Raw genomic sequence first — 22,041 nt, 5'->3', positions numbered from 1 at the left:
GCCTCCTTACTTTCTGCAGAAGCCTACCATGGGGAACCTTATCAAATGCCTTACTAAAATCCATGTACACTACATCCACTGCTTTACCTTCATCCACATGCTTGGTCACCTCCTCAAAGAATTCAATAAGACTTGGAAGGCAAGACCTACCCCTCACAAATCTGTGCTGACTATCCCTAATCAAGCAGTGTCTTTCCAGATGCTCAGAAATCCTATCCTTCAGTACCCTTTCCATGACTTTGCCTACCACCGAAGTATGACTAACTGGCCTGTAATTCCCAGGGTTATCCCTAGTCCCTTTTTTGAACAGGGGCACGACATTCGCCACTCCAATCCCCTGGTACCACCCCTGTTGACAGTGAGGACGAAAAGATCATTGCCAACGGCTCTGCAATTTCATCTCTTGCTTCCCATAGAATCCTTGGCTATATCCCGTCAGGCCCGGGGGACTTGTCTATCCTCAAGTTTTTCAAAATGCCCAACACATCTTCCTTCCTTACAAGTATTTCCTCGAGCTTACCAGTCAGTTTCACACTGTCCTCTCCAACAATATGGCCCCTCTCATTTGTAAATACAGAAGAAAAGTACTCATTCAAGACCTCTCCTATCTCTTCAGACTCAATACACAATCTCCCGCTACTGTCCTTGATCGGACCTACCCTCGCTCTAGTCATTCTCATATTTCACACATGTGTAAAAGGCCTTGGGGTTTTCCTTGATCCTACCCGCCAAAGATTGTTCATGCCCTCTCTTAGCTCTCCTAATCCCTTTCTTCAGTTCCCTCCTGGCTATCTTGTATCCCTCCAACGCCCTGTCTGAACCTTGTTTCCTCAGCCTTACATAAGTCTCCTTTTTCCTCTTAACAAGACATTCAACCTCTCTTGTCAACCATGGTTCCCTCACTCGACCATCTCTTCCCTGCCTGACAGGGACATACACAACCAGGACACGTAGTACCTGTTCCTTGAACAAGTTCCACATTTCACTTGTGTCCTTCCCTGCTGGTCTATGTTCCCAACTTATGCACTTCAATTCTTGTCTGACAACATCGTATTTACCCTTCCCCCAATTGTAAACCTTGCCCTGTTGCATGCACCTATCCCTCTCCATTACTAAAGTGAAAGTCACAGAATTGTGGTCACTATCTCCAAAATGCTCCCCCACTAACAAATCTATCACTTGCCCTGGTTCATTACCAAGTACTAAATCCAATATTGCCTCTCCTCTGGTCGGACAATCTACATACTGTGTTAGAAAAGCTTCCTGGACACACTGCACAAACACCACCCCATCCAAACTATTTGATCTAAAGAGTTTCCACTCAATGTTTGGGAAGTTAAAGTCACCCATGACTACTACCCTGTGACTTCTGCACCTTTCCAAAATCTGTTTCCCAATCTGTTCCTCCACATCTCTGCTACTATTCAGGGGCCTATAGAAAACTCCCAACAAGGTGACTGCTCCTTTCCTATTTCTGACGTCAACCCATACTACCTCAGTAGGCTGATACTCCTCAAACTGCCTTTCTGCAGCTGTTATACTATCTCTAATTAACAATGCCAACCCCCCATCTCTTTTACCACCCTCCCTAATCTATAACCAGGGACCTCCAACAACCATTCCTGCCTCTCTTCTATCCAAGTTTCCGTGATGGCCACCACATCGTAGTCCCAAGTACCGATCCATGCCTTAAGTTCACCCACCTTATTCCTGATGTTTCTTGCGTTGAAGTATACACATTTCAACCCATCTCCGTGCCTGCAAGTACTCTCCTTTGTCAGTGTTCCCTTCCCCACTGCCTCATTACACGCTTTGGCGTCCCGAATATCGGCTACCTTAGTTGCTGGACTACAAATCCGTTTCCCATTCCCCTACCAAATTAGTTTAAACCCTCCCAAAGAGTACTAGAAAACCTCCCTCCCAGGATATTGGTGCCCCTCTGGTTCAGATGCAACCCGTCCTACTTGTACAGGTCCCACCTTCCCCAGAATGCTCTCCAATTATCCAAATACCTGAAGCCCTCCCTCCTACACCATTCCTGCAGCCACGTGTTCAGCAGCACTCTCTCCCTATTCCTAGCCTCGCTATCACGTGGCACTGGCAACAAACCAGAGATGACAACTCTGTCTGTCCTGGCTTTTAACTTCCAGACTAACTCCCTAAACTCGTTTATTACCTCCACACCCCTTTTCCTACCTACGTCGTTGGTACCAATGTGCACCACGACTTCTGGCTGCTCCCCCTCCCCCTTAAGGATCCTGAAGACACGATCCGAGACATCCCTGACCCTGGCACCCGGGAGGCAACATACCTTCCGGGAGTCTCGCTCGCGACCACAGAATCTCCTATCTATTCCCCTAACCATTGAATCTCCTACAACTATTGCTTTTCGATTCTCCCCCCCCCTTCCCTTCTGAGCCCCAGAGCCAGACCCAGTGCCAGAGACCTGGCCGCTAGGGCCTTCCCCCAGTAGTTCGTATCCCATCCCCCCCAAACAGCATCCAAAACGGTATACTTCTTTTGAAGGGGACGGCCACAAGGGATCCCTGCACTGTCTGCCTGTTTGTTTTCTGTCCCCTGACTGTAACCCAGCTATTCTTGTCCTGTGCCTTGGGTGTGGTTACCTCCCTGGAACTCTTCTCTATCACCCCCTCTGCTTCCCGGATGATCGGAAGTTCATCCAGCTCCAGCTCCAGTTCCCTAACACTGTCTTTGAGGAGCTGGAGTTGGGTGCACTTCCCGCAGGTATAGTCAGCGGGGACACCGGTGGTATCCTTCACCACCCACATCCTACAAGAGGAGCATGCAACTGGCCTAGCCTCCATCCCCTCTTACCTTGCAGAATATAGTTGCCCTGTGGACCAACTGGATGTCCGCCCTACGACTCTGCTCCCAGTCAGCTGCACTCTCCAAACTCCTGGCTCTCTTCTCACTCTTTGCGGAAATGTAGGAAACAAAAAGAAAGGAGCACCTAACTCCCTCAGTCACCAAACTCTCACTATAGCACTCAAATGCACCAAATTCAGCACTCCCTCAGTCACCAAACTCTCACTATAGCACTCAAATGCACCAGATTCAGCACTCCCTCAGTCACCAAACTCTCACTATAGCACTCAAATGCACCAGATTCAGCACTCCGTGCAAACAAAGTCTGCACTGTAGGGGATCACTTTTATACTGTGAATCTAGCCTCTGAAAACTGGCCTAATCTAATTAACTAATTAACAAGCTCCAGCTGCAAGTGCCTACAAATAGAAGCTTTGTTTAAAACTGATTGAAAATTCACCTTCTTCTGAACCAAACAGCAACTTTTAAGTTAATTAACTAAATAAAAGACTAGACTTTAGATAAAAATGAAGCCTTATACTCCCTCAGTCACCAAACTCTCACTATAGCACTCAAATGCACCAAATTCAGCACTCAGTCAACAAGACCATAGCAGATTCCTGTCAACTACCCGTCAACAAGACCATAGCAGATTCATTCACAGTCCTATAATTGTTTCTTCAGTAGATTTTTTTTTTTTTTTTTTTTTGCAGCCTCCATAATCCAAAATAATAGCATTTGAACAGAATGACTGATGTCACATTCACTTAACAACAGAAAAAATTGCCAGTTGAGATTATCCTGCACAGTTGACATGAAATATTGCATCAGAACCTCTGAGGCCACTCTACTTTTTTTTTTGCTATCTTTGTCAGAAGCTGTTAATTTCTTGCCTGACCTTCCAACCTTGGTCTGGTGAAAAATGTGTAGCGTACTTGGTTCCCAAATCCTTCCAATGCAGGTCAACAGTGTCGGGAGAAGTGAATCCATGCATCCTTTTTTAGGGCACTAATGCTGCAAACCAGGTCCTTATGGTTAAATGCATCTTGAGAAGCCAGGGATGAGGTAAGTGAGTAGCAGGTGGGGGGGACTGAAGTGTATGGGTAGCATGGGGCAAGGATGTGTAGGGGTTTCGGGTGGATCAAGGGGCTGGGTAGAATTAGTGGGGGGGGGGGGGGGGAGGCGTTGAGGGAGATGAGTCCTGGGTTGTTGGGTGGGTGGTAGGATGGTTGGGGTGAATAGGATGGACCAGGTTGGGGGGGGTTGTAGTTTGTGAGTTGCGGCAGTGGTCAAGAGAGTCGTAGTTAGGGCTCAGTGGGTTGGGGGGGCGGGGGGCTGGTGTTGTGATAGTCAAGGTTCAGGATGGTGGCAGAGGGCAGTGCTTTAGTTACCCGGATGTTAGAAGCGGTTTTACTCCTTTTAACCTTTCTTGGGTAACTATTCTGCTCGGAGAGTACAGAGAACCATCTGTAGCCTCCGATTTAATTCAGAGAATCGGATAGTTCCAGCACGGTAATTGCCCGTCACAACTTTAAACTTTCTGGGCAATTCTCATGCAGTGCTTGCATGTGGACCTCTGGAGGAGGTGCCCAATGCATCTTCTCGGGTATCTCTAGGTTATGGCGCCTTGAGATGGGATGTTCTGGGCCAATTTAGTGATAGAGGTTTTGTAGGGATACATCTACACAAATATCATGTACTTTCTGGTACCTTATGTAGATGGTATCAGCAGACTATATGATCACGAGACATCCCAGTCAAATTCCTCGATTTCTTGGGTAACTATTGTGGCCCACCTGCCACAATTTACACTCCCTAACCAAAGTTGTTGAATAGTGATTAGAAGTGGGAACCCGAGCTGACCCCACCCCAATGTCCTTAGTTTCAGGGCACTGACCTATATTTAGTATTTTTGTGTTGTATAGTGCTAGCAGTTAGTTGATGATGCAGTGGTCAGAATTAAGAATTATGTGCACTGGCTCCATTTAATTTCTGAAGGAGTTGTTAATTCTTGGGATGTGGGTGCTGTTTTTATTTGCTGGCTTTTAAGGCTGGTATTTATTGCTCATCCTTGGTGATCCTGAGAATGTAACGGCACTCAAGTCAGTGACTTGGTGAGCAACGTCAAAGTGAACCAGATTGATGGACGACTGGAGTCACATGTAGGCCACAATGCATAAGGATGCCAGGTTTCCATCCCTAAAGGACATTTGAAAGAAAAAACCTGCATTAATATATAACCTATTACAACCTAAAAATGTTTTACAGCCAATTAGTGAACCAGTGACACTTTTAATACAATCTCAACAGTCCCTGGATTACTAGTCCAATGGCATAAACATTACCTTACTTTTCCAGGTAATAATTTGTAGTATTAAAATTGAGGTAAAAGTAGTAAATAAAAGTGAAACGTGGTGTCGGGAATAGCTGCAAGTTATCAATGCAAGAAGAAAATTAAGCATGGCTAAAGTTAAGATGCAGCAGATTCAATATTGCTGAAAAAGGACTTCTGTCAAACTTTTCATCCTGCATTCAACAGGACATTCACAAAACTACAATGTAAGGGAATCAACACATTTCTCCTGTATAAGAAGAGTGTTGATTGCCGAGCAGCTCTGATTGGTAGAAGTATTGCCATGGCGAATGCACCAATTGATGGTGACTGACAGTTAACTGCCAAACACTGTCTGAAAATTAAACATGGCAGCTTGTCCCTAATTGGTCAAGGTATTGCCCTGAGAATTTAACCAGCGAATGAGCATCGCTTATTTTGTTTAGTTGAACCTGGCGCAACCTGTGTACGAATTGCACCTGTTTCAGCTAAACAAAATAAATGAAAGTAATTTCCTGCTTCATTCCTCAGGCAGTGCCTTGACCAATCCGTCAAGCTGCCTGGTTTTAATTTCAAAATGTCTTGGTGAATGCAAGATGAGAAATGTTGACGAAAAAAATCTCTTTCAGTAACAGTCAAGTTCTGTAATAACAAACAGCTAAACAGTGGATTCAATAAAGGATAAAGTAAAGGTGTTGAACTCAGCGATACAAAAAAGTTGAAATTAAACCAATTAAAATATGAAGGAAATGTAGCTTCAGAGATGCATTCAATCTCGTGTCAGGTGGTACATTTTGGTGCAAGGTTTTATTATAAATTTGATTTACTCTCTACTCCCTTCCCACTCCCCATCCTCTCCTCTAGGCTTTCTGTATTTGGTGTTGATTTCTTCTCCATGATTTCAGCAGGTTGGACAGAGATCAAGAGCTCCACTCCAGCGCAACACACCAGTAATGAGGCAGAATGAAGAACAGTGGAAATGCATGCCAACACTGATGCATTCAATGCAGCTAAAGAGGAGGTAAGGAGATGTGGACAGTGCTATGTTTAGGGTGGTGAAAGGAAATGGAGAATTAATTTGACTTAACACAAAGGATAGAGTAAGTCTCCTACGTTACTGCAGCTGAAAAGGATTCTGATAATTGTCCAAAACTACCTCAGTAAATATATTTCATCAAGGCAGAAGCAAGCACTTCTGAAATTGTATTAGATTCTTCATTTTGTGAGAAAATGTTGTTGTAGGCTTAATCCTCTATGCTTATTATTTTCAGGAATCCAGTCCAAACAAATTCTTTCAGGGCTCCAGCAAAGATGCAACAAACTAAAGAAGTGCGACAGGCAACATTTCTTTTCAAAAGAGGCCTAAAGGTATGGACATGTTTACCTGAAAAAAAAAAAAAAATAGCTCAATGTCTCAAGGTAGAAAATCCTATTTTTTTTCATAAGTGATATCTATGAATAGACATTGATTACAGAGGCAAAAGGTTCACTTTAAGTGGTGGGAATCTTTATGATGGCAAGATTGGACATAAATTCAAGAGTATAAAGAAAAGAATGAGAAAGGGTTTTTGAACCATCAACTTTAGTCTTTCCTTCGATGATCTATGCTCTACACTACCTATCTTTCCTCATGATGTGGAGATGCCGGCGTTGGACTGGGGTGAGCACAGTACGAAGTCTTACAACACCAGGTTAAAGTCCAACAGGTTTGTTTCGATGTCACTAGCTTTCGGAGCGTTGCTCCTTCCTCAGGTGAATGAAGAGGTATGTTCCAGAGACACATATATAGACAAATTCAAAGATGCCAAACAATGCTTGGAATGCGACCATTAGCAGGTGATTAAATCTTTACAGATCCAGAGATGGGGTAACCCCAGGTTAAAGAGGTGTGAATTTTATCAAGCCAGGACAGTTGGTAGGATTTCGCAGGCCAGATGGTGGGGGATGAATGTAATGTGACATGAATCCCAGGTCCCGGTTGAGGCCGCACTCGTGTGCGGAACTTGGCTATAAGTTTCTGCTCGGCGATTCTGCGTTGTTGCGCGCCCTGAAGGCCGCCTTGGAGAACGCTTACCCGGAGATCAGAGGCTGAATGCCCTTGACTGCTGAAGTGTTCGCCGACTGGAAGGGAACATTCCTGCCTGGTGATTGTTGCGCGATGTCCGTTCATTCGTTGTCGCAGCGTCTGCATGGTCTCGCCAACGTACCATGCTTCGGGACATCCTTTCCTGCAGCGTATGAGGTAGACAACGTTGGCCGAGTCGCACGAGTACGTACCTGGTGGGTGGTGTTCTCGCGTGTGATAGTGGTATCCATGTCAATGATCTGGCACGTCTTGCAGAGATTGCCATGGCAGGGTTGTGTGGTGTCGTGGTCACTGTTCTGAAGACTGGGTAGTTTGCTGCAAACAATGGTTCGTTTGAGGTTGCGCGGTTGTTTGAAGGCAAGTAGTGGGGGTGTGGGGATGACCTTGGCAAGATGTTCATCGTCATCAATGACGTGTTGAAGGCTGTGAAGAAGATGACTTAGTTTCTCCGCTCCGCTCCGCAAACGAACCATTGTTTGCAGCAAACTACCCAGTCTTCAGAACAGTGACCACGACACCACACAACCCTGCCATGGCAATCTCTGCAAGACGTGCCAGATCATTGACATGGATACCACTATTACACGCGAGAACACCAGGTACGTGGTACGTACTCGTGCGACTCGGCCAACGTTGTCTACCTCATACGCTGCAGGAAAGGATGTCCCGAAGCGTGGTACATTGGCGAGACCATGCAGACGCTGCGACAACGAATGAACGGACATCGCGCAACAATCACCAGGCAGGAATGTTCCCTTCCAGTCGGGGAACACTTCAGCAGTCAAGGGCATTCAGCCTCTGATCTCCGGGTAAGCGTTATCCAAGGCGGCCTTCAGGACCCGCGACAACGCAGAATCGCCGAGCAGAAACTTATAGCCAAGTTCCGCACACATGAGTGCGGCCTCAACCGGGACCTGGGATTCATGTCACATTACATTCATCCCCCACCATCTGGCCTGCGAAATCCTACCAACTGTCCTGGCTTGATGCAATTCACACCTCTTTAACCTGGGGTTACCCCATCTCTGGATCTGTAAAGATTTAATCACCTGCTAATGGTCGCATTCCAAGCATTGTTTGGCACCTTTGAATTTGTCTATATATGTGTTTCTGGAACATACCTCTTCATTCACCTGAGGAAGGAGCTGCGCTCCGAAAGCTAGTGACATCGAAACAAACCTGTTGGACTTTAACCTGGTGTTGTAAGACTTCGTACTATCTTTCCTGATGAAAGAGATTCCTCCAAAAAACTTTCTTTGCATGCTGCCCTCTGTAGACCGCTTCCTTGGCAGCAAAGGAACTAAAGTATTGGCAAGTGCTTGTGTCTTTACTAGTCGTGTAAACGTTTATGTTGATTTAATACTATGTGATAAATAGCTTGAAGTTGAATACTGATGCAAATTAGTTTTTTTAAGTGGCAATCTCCAACATGAAATCCCTCGGCCCATATCTTTAACTCTGTTCTTTATTGATTTGAGAATCTTTTGTGAGTCTTAATGATTTCTAGAAGTTGCTGTTTTTCCCACCCGTCTCTACCCTCACCCTTTTCGCTTTTTCTGGTGGTGTTGATGTGTATTGGAGTTCAATTTCAAACACACTGGATATCCTTTGATGTTTTTTGGCCATTTGGCTGTTCTGACGGTGGGAAACTTAACTTGGTGTCAACAGTTTACTTGACCTTGGTATTTCAGTTTAGTCCCCCAAAAGTGGAAATAAACTGAATAGCAATAAGAAATGTGTGCCATGTCCAATTTCCTCCCTGTACTTGGGGGATACTGGGCCAATTGTGATGCCCTTGCACCTTGTTAATGTCAGATGCTTTTTTTTTTGTTGAGTCTCATCTTGCAACAGTTTTTTTGCTCTGTCAGATATCTGATCATGTTTTCTTAAATTTTATTTAGTAAATGTCTGAAGCCACCAAGTATAAAAAACATATACATTTCAATAACCATCCATATGAATGTGAGAGCTGGTGGTCAGTCTGCATTTAGTACTCATTCCTGTTTACCTTAATGGTGTTGATAAATCTGTGACATAGCTGAGTGATGACTTGCCAGGCACCTTTCAATTCACCTAGCCTGCACATCTTTTTGGGTCGTGGGGGTGAGATCCACGCAGACACGGGGAGAATGTGCAAACTCCACATGGACAGTGACCCGGGGCCAGGATCAAACACGGATCCTCTGCGCTGAGAGGTAGAAACACGTAGTACTAGTCATTTTAGATCGGGCTAGCTGGGAAATCACAGATATCCTTTTCTGAATATTGGTAAACCAGTTTGGTTTATACAACAATTTGACAATTTCATGGTCTTTATCATTCATTACATTCATTAAGTACAATTTCAAAGCCTTGTGTGATGGGATTTGAACACGATTTATCTTGTTGAAAAAGGTTTCCCACAAATGTTGACCTTATTTGCTTACAGTCTGGGTTTCTAGATTTCTGTTCCTCTTTTTGACTACTGTTAGCAGAAGATTGACTATTTTGTCAGAAAGAGAAATAGGGCTAAGCAGTTTATATCTGAAAGCAGTAATCTGTATCTGAAATGTTATTAAACACAGGTGCACATGCAAACTGAACAAGGGGTGAATGGAGCAGCTACTAAGAAAAGGACAGAACCGTAAGTTCAAAAACTGAACAAACTGCAGAAAATATGCTTAAATTACTTTTTAGATGCTGAAAATTCTCAAATCCCAACATTGTACTTTATTTGTTTTGACATATCTATCAATTACTACGATACATTTGTTTTCAGAGTTGAGTTGTTGTCCAACCCAATATAAGTATAAAGTTCAAAGCATATGGCTCTTGATACCAATAGATTTGTTCTGACTTTTAAAAAAATATTTTATTGAAAATTTTTGGTCAACCATCACAGTATATTGTGTATCCTTTACACAATAATATAACAGTATAAATAACAATGACCTGTTTTATAAACAAAGAATAAATAATATATAACGAAAACTAAAACTAAATGGCAACTGCCTTGTCTCAGATAAACACTCTCCAAAAATATGATTTAACAGTCCAATATACAATTATTTATAGCAACGACCTATACATATTATACATATATATTAACAACCCTGAGAGTCCTTCTGGTTCCCCCCCCCCCCCCCCCCCCCCCCCCCCCCCCCGGGCTGCTGCTGCTGCCTTCTTCATTTCCATTCCCTCTATCTTTCTGTGAGGTATTCGACGAACGGTTGCCACCGCCTGGTGAACCCTTGAGCCGATCCCCTTAGGACGAACTTAATCCGTTCCAGCTTTATAAACCCTGCCATGTCAATTATCCAGGTCTCCACCCCCGGGGGCTTGGCTTCCTTCCACATCAACAGTATCCTGCGCCGGGCTACTAGGGACGCAAAGGCCAAAACATCGGCCTCTCTCGCCTCCTGCACTCCCGGCTCTTGTGCAACCCCAAATATAGCCAACCCCCAGCTTGGTTCGACCTGGACCCCCACTACTTTCGAAAGCACCTTTGTCACCCCCACCCAGAACCCCTGTAGTGCCGGACATGACCAGAACATGTGGGTGTGATTCGCTGGGCTTCTCGAGCATCTCGCACACCTATCCTCTACCCAAAAAAATTTACTGAGCCGTGCTCCAGTCATATGCGCCCTGTGTAACACCTTAAATTGAATCAGGCTTAGCCTGGCACACGAGGACGATGAGTTTACCCTACTTAGGGCATCCGCCCACAGCCCCTCCTCAATCTCCTCCCCCAGCTCTTCTTCCCATTTCCCTTTCAGCTCATCTACCATAATCTCCCCCTCGTCCCTCATTTCCCTATATATATCTGACACCTTACCGTCCCCCACCCATGTCTTTGAGATCACTCTGTCCTGCACCTCATGCGTCGGGAGCTGCGGGAATTCCCTCACCTGTTGCCTCGCAAAAGCCCTCAGTTGCATATACCGGAATGCATTCCCTTGGGGCAACCCATATTTCTCGGTCAGCGCTCCCAGACTTGCGAACTTCCCATCCACAAACAGATCTTTCAGTTGCGTTACTCCTGCTCTTTGCCATATTCCAAATCCCCCGTCCATTCTCCCCGGGGCAAACCTATGGTTATTTCTTATCGGGGACCCCACCAAGGCTCCCGTCTTTCCCCTATGCCGTCGCCACTGTCCCCAAATCTTCAGTGTAGCCACCACCACCGGGCTTGTGGTGTAGTTCCTCGGTGAGAACGGCAATGGGGCTGTCACCATAGCCTGTAGGCTAGTCCCCCTACAGGACGCCCTCTCTAATCTCACCATTGAGATATTGGCGGCCCAGTAGTACTCACTTAGGCTCGGTAGTGCCAGCCCCCCCTCTATCCCTACTACGCTGTAAAAATCCCTCACTCTCGGGGTCTTCCCGGCCCACACAAAACTCATGATGCTCTTTTCAATCCTTTTTAAAAAAGCCTTCGTGATCACCACCGGGAGGCACTGAAACACAAAGAGGAATCTCGGGAGGACTACCATTTTAACCGCCTGCACCCTCCCTGCCAGTGACAGGGATACCATGTCCCATCTCTTGAAGTCCTCCTCCATTTGTTCCACCAATCGCGTTAAATTTAACCTATGCAATGTACCCCAATTCTTGTCTATCTGGATCCCCAAGTAACGAAAGTCCCTTGTTACCTTCCTCAGCGGAAAGTCCTTTATTTCTCTGCTCTGCTCCCCTGGATGCACCACAAACAACTCACTTTTCCCCATGTTCAGTTTATATCCTGAGAATTCTCCAAACTCCCGAAGTGTCTGCATTATCTCTGGCATCCCCTCCGCCGGGTCCGCTACATATAACAACAAATCATCCGCATACAGAGATACCCGGTGTTCTTCTCCTCCTCTAAGTACTCCCCTCCACTTCTTGGAACCCCTCAATGCTATTGCCAGGGACTCAATCGCCAGTGCAAACAATAATGGGGACAGAGGGCATCCCTGCCTTGTCCCTCTATGGAGCCGAAAGTATGCAGATCCCCGTCCATTCGTGACCACACTCGCCACTGGGGCCCTATACAACAGCTGCACCCATCCAACATACTCATCTCCAAAACCAAATCTCCTCAGCACCTCCCACAGATAATCCCACTCCACTCTATCAAATGCTTTCTCGGCATCCATCGCCACCACTATCTCCGCTTCCCCCTCTGGTGGGGGCATCATCATTCCCCCTAGCAGCCTCCGTATATTCGTATTCAGCTGTCTCCCCTTCACAAACCAAGTTTGGTCCTCATGGACCATCCTCGGGACACAATCCTCTATCCTCATTGCCATTACCTTGGCCAGAATCTTAGCGTCTACATTTAGGAGGGAAATAGGTCTATAGGACCCGCATTGCAGCGGGTCCTTTTCCTTCTTTAGGAGAAGCGATATCGTTGCCTCAGACATAGTCGGGGGCAGCTGTCCCCTTTCCTTTGCCTCATTAAAGGTCCTCATCAGTAGCGGGGCGAGCAAGTCCACATATTTCCTGTAAAATTCAACTGGGAATCCATCCGGTCCCGGAGCCTTCCCCGCCTGCATGCTCCTAATTCCTTTCACTACTTCCTCTATTTCCATCTGTGCTCCCAGTCCCACCCTTTCCTGCTCCTCCACCTTGGGAAATTCCAGCCGGTCCAGAAAGCCCATCATTCTCTCCCTCCCATCCGGGGGTTGAGCTTCGTATAATTTTTTATAAAATGCCTTGAACACTCCATTCACTCTCTCCGCTCCCCGCTCCATCTCTCCTTCCTCATCCCTCACTCCCCCTATTTCCCTCGCTGCTCCCCTTTTCCTCAATTGGTGGGCCAGCAACCTGCTCGCCTTCTCCCCATATTCATACTGTACACCCTGTGCCTTCCTCCACTGTGCCTCTGCAGTACCCGTTGTCAGCAAGTGAAATTCTACGTGTAGCCTTTGCCTTTCCCTGTACAGTCCCTCCTCCGGTGCCTCCGCATATTGCCTGTCCACCCTCAGAAGTTCTTGCAGCAACCGCTCCCGTTCCCTACACTCCTGCTTTCCTTTATGTGCCCTTATTGATATCAGCTCCCCTCTAACCACTGCCTTCAGCGCCTCCCAGACCACTCCCACCTGGACCTCCCCATTATCATTGAGTTCCAAGTACTTTTCAATGCACCCCCTCACCCTTAGACACACCCCCTCATCTGCCATTAGTCCCATGTCCATTCTCCAGGGTGGGCGCCCTTCTGTTTACTCCCTATCTCCCAAGTCCACCCAATGTGGAGCGTGATCCGAAATGGCTATAGCCGTATACTCCGTTCCCCTCACCTTCGGGATCAACGCCCTTCCCAAAACAAAAAAGTCTATTCGCGAAGAGACTTTGTGGACATAGGAGAAAAACGAAAACTCCTTACTCCTACGTCTGCTAAATCTCCACGGGTCTACTCCTCCCATCTGCTCCATAAAATCTTTAAGCACTTTGGCTGCTGCCGGCCTCCTTCCAGTCCTGGACCTCGACCTGTCCAGCCCTGGTTCCAACACCGTATTGAAATCTCCCCCCATTACCAACTTTCCCACCTCTAGGTCCGGGATGCGTCCTAGCATACGCCTCATAAAATTGGCATCATCCCAGTTCGGGGCATATACGTTTACCAAAACCACCATCTCCCCCTGTAGTTTGCCACTCACCATCACGTATTTGCCCCCGCTATCCGCCACTATAGTCTTTGCCTCCAACATTACCCGCTTCCCCACCAATATAGCCACCCCCCTGTTTTTCGCATCTAGCCCCGAATGGAACACCTGCCCTACCCAACCTTTGCGTAGTCTCACCTGGTCTATCAGTTTCAAGTGCGTTTCCTGTAACATAACCACGTCTGCCTTAAGTTTCTTAAGGTGTGCGAGTACCCGTGCCCTCTTTATCGGCCCGTTCAGCCCTCTCACGTTCCACGTGATCAGCCGGGTTGGGGGGCTTTTTACCCCCCCCGCCCCCCCCCCCCCGCCGCTTGTCGATTAGCCATCCCCTTTTTCCAGCTCCTCACCCGGTTCCCACGCAGCTGTGTCCCCCTCCAGGCGGTGCCCCCCCCGCCCATCCCACCCCATGCCAGCTCCCCCCACTCCCCAGCAGCAGCAGCCCAATAATTCCCCCCTCCCACCCCCCCCCCCCCCGCTAGATCCCCCACTAGCGTAGTTACACCCCCCATGTTGCTCCCAGAAGTCAGCAAACTCTGGCCGACCTCGGCTTCCCCCCCGTGACCTCGGCTCGCACCGTGCGACGCCCCCTCCTTCCTGCTTCCCTATTCCCGCCATGATTATCATAGCGCGGGAACCGGGCCCGCGCTTCCCCCTTGGCCCCGCCCCCAATGGCCAACGCCCCATCTCCTCCACCTCCTTTCCTCCCCCCCCACCACCTCCTGTGGAAGAGAGAAAAGCTACCACATCGCAGGATTAATAACATAAAACTCCTCTTTTTCCCCCCCTTTTTACCCCCCTCTTCGCCCCCCCATACTCGCCCCACCACTTTGTTTCAAACGTTCTTTTTTTAATAACCCGCTCATTCCAATTTTTCTTCCACGATAAAAGTCCACGCCTCATCCGCCGTCTCAAAGTAGTGGTGCCTCCCTTGATGTGTGACCCACAGTCTTGCCGGTTGCAGCATTCCGAATTTTACCTTTTTGTGAAGCACCGCCTTGGCCCGATTAAAGCTCGCCCTTCTTCTCGCCACCTCCGCACTCCAGTCTTGGTATACGCGGATCACCGCGTTCTCCCACTTACTGCTCCGAGTTTTCTTTGCCCATCTAAGGACCATCTCTCTATCCTTAAAACGGAGGAATCTCACCACTATGGCTCTAGGAATTTCTCCTGCTCTCCGTCCTCGCGCCATCACTCGATATGCTCCCTCCACCTCCAGCGGACCCGCCGGGGCCTCCGCTCCCATTAACGAGTGCAGCATCCTGCTCACATATGCCCCGACGTCCGCTCCCTCCGCACCTTCAGGAAGACCAAGAATCCTTAGGTTGTTCCTCCTCGCGTTGTTCTCCAGCGCCTCCAGCCTTTCCACACATCGTTTATGGTGTGCCTCGTGCACCTCCGTCTTCACCACCAGGCCCTGTATGTCGTCCTCATTCTCGGCTGCCTTTGCCTTCACGACCCAAAGCTCCCGCTCCTGGGTCTTTTGCTCCTCCTTTAGCCCTTCGATCGCCTGTAATATCGGGGCCAACAGCTCCTTCTTCATTTCCTTTTTGAGTTCTTCCATGCAGCGTTTCAAAAACTCGTGTTGTTCAGGGCCCCATATTAAACTGCCACCTTCCGACGCCATCTTGGTTTTTGCTTGCCTTCCTTGCCGCTGCTCTAAAGGATCCACCGCAATCCGGCCACCTTCCTCTCCTTTTTTCATCCGTATCCAGGGGGGATTCCCTTCTGGTTCACCGCACAGTACTTTTAGCCGTTAAAATTGCCGTTGGGGCTCTTATTAAGAGCCCAAAAGTCCGTTCCACCGGGAGCTGCCGAAACGTGCGACTCAGCTGGTCATCGCCGCACCCGGAAGCTTGTTCTGACTTTTTAAGGAACTATCACCCAGTGAGATAATTCGAAGAAATGCTTTTTTTCTCTCAACGTCTCCCAAGTTCACACAATCCAATCAACAAGTAAGCACAAATTTGCAAGGGTTTCATGGGCTAGATTGTCAGGGCTTGGCTCAATATGGCCTTTTGAATGCCTCTGCAATAACCCAATCAGATATCTGGTTGTAGGCTTCTTGGATGTGACAATTCTATTACAAGATGACTGCTGTAATCCAAAAAATGGAGATGTGGAAATTGCTAGGTTCCCCCCCCCCCTCCCTTTCTAAAAATGTGTTTCAAATGTGTAACGTTGTTGTACTTCAAAACAAATGGTTTAAATTTGCCTGATTGGTGAGCTTTTTCTCAGCCAAAAATTGCTCTATGTAATAAAGAACCTAAAATAAATGGGAATCCATATTTTCACTTGGTTTCCCTTTGATTTCAGTTACGAAAGCATATCATGTGTCTCAAAAATGTGACTTTTGAGGGATAAGAATCTCATCTTTTTATTTTTCAGGTGGCTATCCAATTCCAGTGCTGCTACATTTGACCAGTAAGTCATCAAACTCTGAACCTACTGTAATTGCTATATGAATCAATTATTGTGTGGACAGGGAATCATTGGGGAATGTTTGCAACGATACAAGTTGGTACGTCTAATTGATTCTTGCCTCGACGCGTGCAGCTTGAATTGTAATGCAGCTAACCTACATATCAAGAAGTTGCTAAATTTTATTTGAGCCTGGCCTAATTCATGCTGTTTTGACTGCTGAATGGTTCACTTTTTTTGCGAAAAGATTCTTAAAATTTTAGTATGGACATGCTATTTTACAATTTGAGAATACAATACTTCCGGATGCATTTGTGGACAGAAGTGACAGATATTCTGTATGGCACAATGCAAAATATTTTGCAATTTAAGAAGAATGCCATTCTTTTATGATTAACATTTGCTTGTCAGTCACTTAGGTACTTAATCTTTCAGAAGTCGCGTTCCTGTTAGCAGCGGAGGAATTTTGACTGTGTCCATTCAGAACCCATCTGCCAAAAATACAGAGTATGTATGTCTTTCTTTTGTTACTACCTTTTTTGATTCATGATTTTTTTATTGAATCATCTATCAGTTTGTGTATAGGAGTACTGTAGCTTGGATCTATTTGCCGTAATATGTGTTAAGATCTGTTTTCTTTGGATTGTGTACCTCCACACCTGGAATTTCACACATATGTGAAAAATTCAAATGATGTCGTACTTCTCCCTCCTTTTGACTGGCCTGCACCTGCATGAGCGCCACACACGTGCACGTGCCCACGCATGCATGTGTACATTCTCCCCTGCTATTGTCTACTTTGGCTGAGCATCCATTCTTTCTAATTACACCTTTGGGAATGCCATGTGATATTTTTGTACATTTGTACTTGTATAAATGCAAGTTACATAAAAGGAAGAAAACTTATTTTGTTCTATTTAATCATGAGTCTTTTTCCATAGTTCTCAACCGTTCCGAATCAGACGTCCGCCATTGATGCCATTTGCAGTAAAAAAAGAGATTGATGAAAAGAAAGAGCCACCAAAAGGAGTGCCTCTGGAATTTGATATCAACAGTGTTGGAAGACAGGTAAATGTTTGCAAATTATTTTAAAATTGTATAGATCGGCTCTTTTTTTTTCTTGTCAAGCCAGTACCAGCCACCTTTTGATGGAGGACATGTTGCACCATGAGAGTTGCTATTCCTTACAAATTTGACAAGTGCCATGTGACAATCGAGTTCAAGTGAAAATTAGATATATGCATGAAAGATGGGATGAGAAATGCTACATGACTTGGTGTTCCATTGAAACTAGTTATTTGACTTGCTATATGCATTTGTTAGTAGTCTAGCCAGCTTTCCCTTGCTGGAGAGCAACTTAATTCCAAATTATGAATTTGGGGATAGTAATTTTTAGTCACTTACTTAGATGGCCGAAGGTCTAATTTTTGTTGGAATTGCCTGACATACCCTTGGATCATACATGGTACAAGGTGATTTAGGACAGTAATAGGAGTTACAGCCCCCATCCCCTGAACTAGATATTCTTGTTTTGCGCCATGTGCTCCTTCAATAGCTCCGAACAAACACTGAGATGAGATCAAACATTAATTGCTGAGCAAGTAAGACAGTATGACAAACATGCGGAACAGTCACTGTGCCTAGGCTCTCAATTCTGTCAAAACAGCTTATCTTTTACATGGTAATACAAAATAAAGAACACCAGCTGCTAACCAAAATCAGTCTTAAGATGGTTTCTAGCATTTCTAACTTGTTTTCCCAAGCAAATTGCTTGGGGCCCAAAAGCTCAAAAATAATCGGACATTACAGGCTTCCCCTCCATTTTTGGAAAACGCAATAGTTTAATTTATTGTTCCTTGTACTGTAACGCGGGACATACTCTCTTTAAAAGTTTAAGGTAGAAATGGGGCAGTTTCTACATCTTTTATATTCAGGAAAATCTAATTGTCATAATGATCCCTATGAGCCATTCTGCTTGTACTAATTCACCTGTACATGTATTATGTAATTGATGTAAGATTTATGAGCCATTCCTTGGAGTATACAGCTCAATGTGGGGGAAATATTTTTGCCATCAGAGAGATCTCAATTGTCATAGCGAGACTGATAAGAACAGGATTGTTACTTAAAGACTTAGTAAGGAGACTAATTTTGATCAATACTTTACAATACTGCATGCATACTGGCATGATTTTGAACTAGGCCTATTTAGATTATGGCTGCACAGTAGCACAGTGGTTAGTACTGTCGCTTCACAGCGCCAGGGTCCCAGATTCAATTCCCGGCTTGGGTCAGTGTCTGCACATTCTCCCCGTGTCTGTGTGGGTTCCTCCGGGTTCTCCGGTTTCCTCCCACAAGTCCCGAAAGATGTGTTGTTAGGTGAATTGGACATTCTGAATTCTCCCTCCGTGTACCCGAACAGGCGCTGGAGTGTTGCGACTAGGGCTTTTCACAGTAACTTCATTGCAGTGTTAATGAAAGCCTACTTGTGACAATAAAGATTATTATTGTTATTATATTTAAGACTTCACAGTCCTTGGGTGCAGACACCCAAATGGTTCTGCTAATCTTCACCCTTTCTACTGACTTAATCATTCTTATTTCTTTTAAAACAATTTTAACTTGCTGCTTTATTTTACATTCAGCACAACAGGCAAAAATACTAATGTGTAACTATTCAAGCAAGGTTGAAGATCAAAGTTTAAACTCTGAATCATCAACATAAAAAGAACACACTTTAACTTTAGTCTTCATGTGTCTCATGGTATCAGATACATCAAAACTGCTGCAATCAAATCGATATAAAATGGATTTTACAAACTCATGCAATACAATTTGCATAATTAAGTACATGTAAATTCTGTAAATGAATTACAAAATTGAAGATCCTGTAGTAATGCTGTAGATCTGACTTTTATCAAAATCATTTATCCTTTCACATTCTGGATCTCATTTTGTAATATTTGTTCTTTATTCAATTTGGTCTTAAATGTTGTTGTAGTTCAGATATTTCTTCCATATCTGTTCATTTTTCTTACTTTATGGTTGTTTTTAATTCCTTTTTATTTGGTGGTGCCTTGTGCTGGATGTAGTGTTACAATTGGATGAATTCCTGGTTGCAGAGGAGTCCATACTGGCTAATGCAGCAAAGATAATTTGCTAAAGTAATATTTTAACCCATAAGACATCCACTCCAGAGCTATTTGATTAGAATGTGTCAAATATCTGATTCTTGTTTAGTTTGAACCCAAAAACAGATGAATTTGCTAGTTTCATTAATCTTCAATATTTAATCCGTCGCATGATTAATTGTTCGGTAACCTTGCCTGCATTCACTTCCACAAATTACATATCATAAAATTACATTTTGAACTGAACTCACAATAAGTGAATACACAACTTCCTTTCGTGAAGGTTTTCCCTTTACAAATAAATAGTATTTATCTTAACTTTTCTAGCACAGCTAATTGCATATTCTAAAAGATGCTATGCAAGGTTTTTCCCAATTAAGGGGCAATTAGTGTGGCCAATCCATTTACCCTGCACATCTTTGGGTTGTGGAGGTGAGACCCACACAGACACGGGGAGAATGTGAAAACTCTACATGGACAGTGACCCAGGGCTGGGATCGAGCCGGGTCTTTGGGCCGTGAGGCAGCAAAGTGAACCACTGTGGGGAGAATGTGAAAACTACATGGACAGTGACCAGGGCCGGGATCGAGCCGGGTCTTCGGCGCCGTGAGACAGTAGAGCGAACCACTGCGCCACCATGCCGCCCTCTGATGCTATGCAAATTGATCCATTTAAATATTTCCCATAATATCTTTGTTGAGAAATACTTTTCCAATCCTAGAAACGCATTTGTGTCATTTGCCCACATAAATTGGTACATTTCAAAACTATTTTATTTGATGAAGCACTTTGAGATGTTTGATATGAAAGGGTGCTAGACAAATATAAGTATTGAAATCTAAAATGTAATTATGGCCTGTACTAGACTGATTGCTGAGAGCTGTTATGGATGGCCTCAGCTCTGCTGGAGTATGGAACAATAACCGAGGTGTCATTTTCCAGCTGTTAAACGTGCAGACGGATATCGAGTGAGGACAGGATTAGGTTTGTCTGTGAAATTCCACTTCCTAGGATTGTGCATGGAAAAATGGGAATATGTGAAATAGCAAAGGCTGCAAGTGAGTGGGAACATAGTCCAGCATGAGAAAGCATTCTCTGGAGGAGAGGGAGGATTAAAAAACTTGAGAATGATAATCTTCTATCTACATTTGTGTTTGGGAAGCCCATTAGTTATGCAGGCAGAATGCTTTGATGTGTATCACAAAATGTAATTGTACTTCTTCCTCTAGACTGGCATCACCTTAAATGAACGATTTGCGATTCTCAAGGAACGGAGAACAGCAGAGACACCAAGCAAAGGAGGACGCTTTGTGACTGTGGGATAGTTGAGCTGAATGACATTTCATCTGACAGAATTGTTGGGAAGTTGTTCACAGGCACTCTGGAGTGATTTGCTGTCACAAACTGACGTGACACATTTTAGCAGATCTGCTTGACTGTACTTTAAGGATCATTGTACAGTAACCATATCGAAGAACTGCTGACATTCCGATTATGTTTTAAAGTTTTGTTTTTGCCTGGGGAACAACAGTTGAAGATGATATCGAACAAACTGTTTAAATTGTCTCATTGCAAAGACTGAACTTTGTTAATTTCAAGAACCAATTCAAAGGTGAAGAGAATATCTAAATCCAGCACAAACGGTTGACTTAAAATTCAGTATTTTTGAAGACTTGTTAAAGTTTCAATCTAATTTTTTTTAATTCCAGTTTACCAGTTTCACAGTTTTGTAAGAAGGATTATGTCTATTGAACAGTATTGTCTCATGAAAAAAGATCCAGAGGCACTTTTTCTTAGTCGGTGATTGGAAATTTTTCAATTCCTGGCAACCCAAGTAGCCCTTTAGCGCCATAAGAATTCTGAAAGATGGCTGCAGAAAGCCTTCTAACTTAAAATGCAGCTGTGTAAATGACTAGTCGTTACTTCCTTAATGTTGGCGATGATGTGAGGTTATGCATAATATGGTCTGGGAAATTGAGTTACAACATTTGAAAATCAGTCATGGGAAGGCATTTTATTTCCTTGAAGGTGTCTTTGCACCAACTAATCGAGCACTATTTTCGGGTATTTTGTATTAAAACTCAATAACAAAGATAAGAACATTTTAGTGAAGCTCTCCTACTGAGATGTTTAGATGCTTTAACTTTACATTTTTAATAATGAGTACAGTGTTTAAAAGTTTTAATTTGTTTCCCTTGTAAAACAGTAGATGTAATGACTTGGGAAGATTGATCAGAGGATGTCTGTTTTGAAAATGGACAAGCTTGTTATCATACGTCTCAGCCATTCCTTTAAATTTAAAATTCTCTGCCATATGCCATATTACATGAGCGGCATGAGTGTAATTTTGCTTATAAAACTTGTACTGTTTTGCATTAAAAATAGACCAAAAATCTAATTGTGTGCTCTGTGAAAATGGATTCCAATCCAGGTGCATAATTATATGAAAACTTAGGTGTGCAGTGAAGCACAGTATATATCAAAAGTTGTGGCAATGGTACCAATGTATACTCCAGGTAGGAGAAAACATTCACGGTGTGTTCTTGCCATTCAGGTACCAAAACCCAACAAATACTGCATGCCTTGTGCAGAACAGCCTTTTAAGTGCTTATAGAGGGAGAGACA

General features: G+C 44.7%; 1 protein-coding gene across 2 annotated transcripts in view; it reads left to right on the top strand.

The window, feature by feature from the left end:
- LOC140389717 (UAP56-interacting factor-like) overlaps positions 1 to 21,814 on the top strand; it is a 48,105-nt gene extending 26,291 nt beyond the window's left edge. Inside the window, exons 4-10 of one of the 2 annotated variants that reach the window (XM_072474163.1) lie at positions 6,067 to 6,179; positions 6,430 to 6,526; positions 9,809 to 9,867; positions 16,253 to 16,288; positions 16,721 to 16,792; positions 17,227 to 17,353; positions 20,646 to 21,814. In XM_072474163.1, the coding sequence (XP_072330264.1) occupies positions 6,067 to 6,179; positions 6,430 to 6,526; positions 9,809 to 9,867; positions 16,253 to 16,288; positions 16,721 to 16,792; positions 17,227 to 17,353; positions 20,646 to 20,741 (600 nt within the window). In that variant the 3' untranslated portion in view covers positions 20,742 to 21,814. Of the gene's footprint in view, positions 1 to 6,063; positions 6,180 to 6,429; positions 6,527 to 9,808; positions 9,868 to 16,252; positions 16,289 to 16,720; positions 16,793 to 17,226; positions 17,354 to 20,645 lie in introns of both variants that reach the window. The other variant, XM_072474162.1, reaches the window with a different exon arrangement.
- Positions 21,815 to 22,041: the final 227 nt, after the last annotated feature.

This window comes from Scyliorhinus torazame, chromosome 14 (assembly GCF_047496885.1).
Source record: "Scyliorhinus torazame isolate Kashiwa2021f chromosome 14, sScyTor2.1, whole genome shotgun sequence".
NCBI classification, from domain to species: Eukaryota; Metazoa; Chordata; class Chondrichthyes; order Carcharhiniformes; family Scyliorhinidae; genus Scyliorhinus; species Scyliorhinus torazame.
The sequence above is the reverse complement of the archived record's forward strand: the minus strand, read 5'-3'. Positions and strand labels throughout refer to the sequence as shown.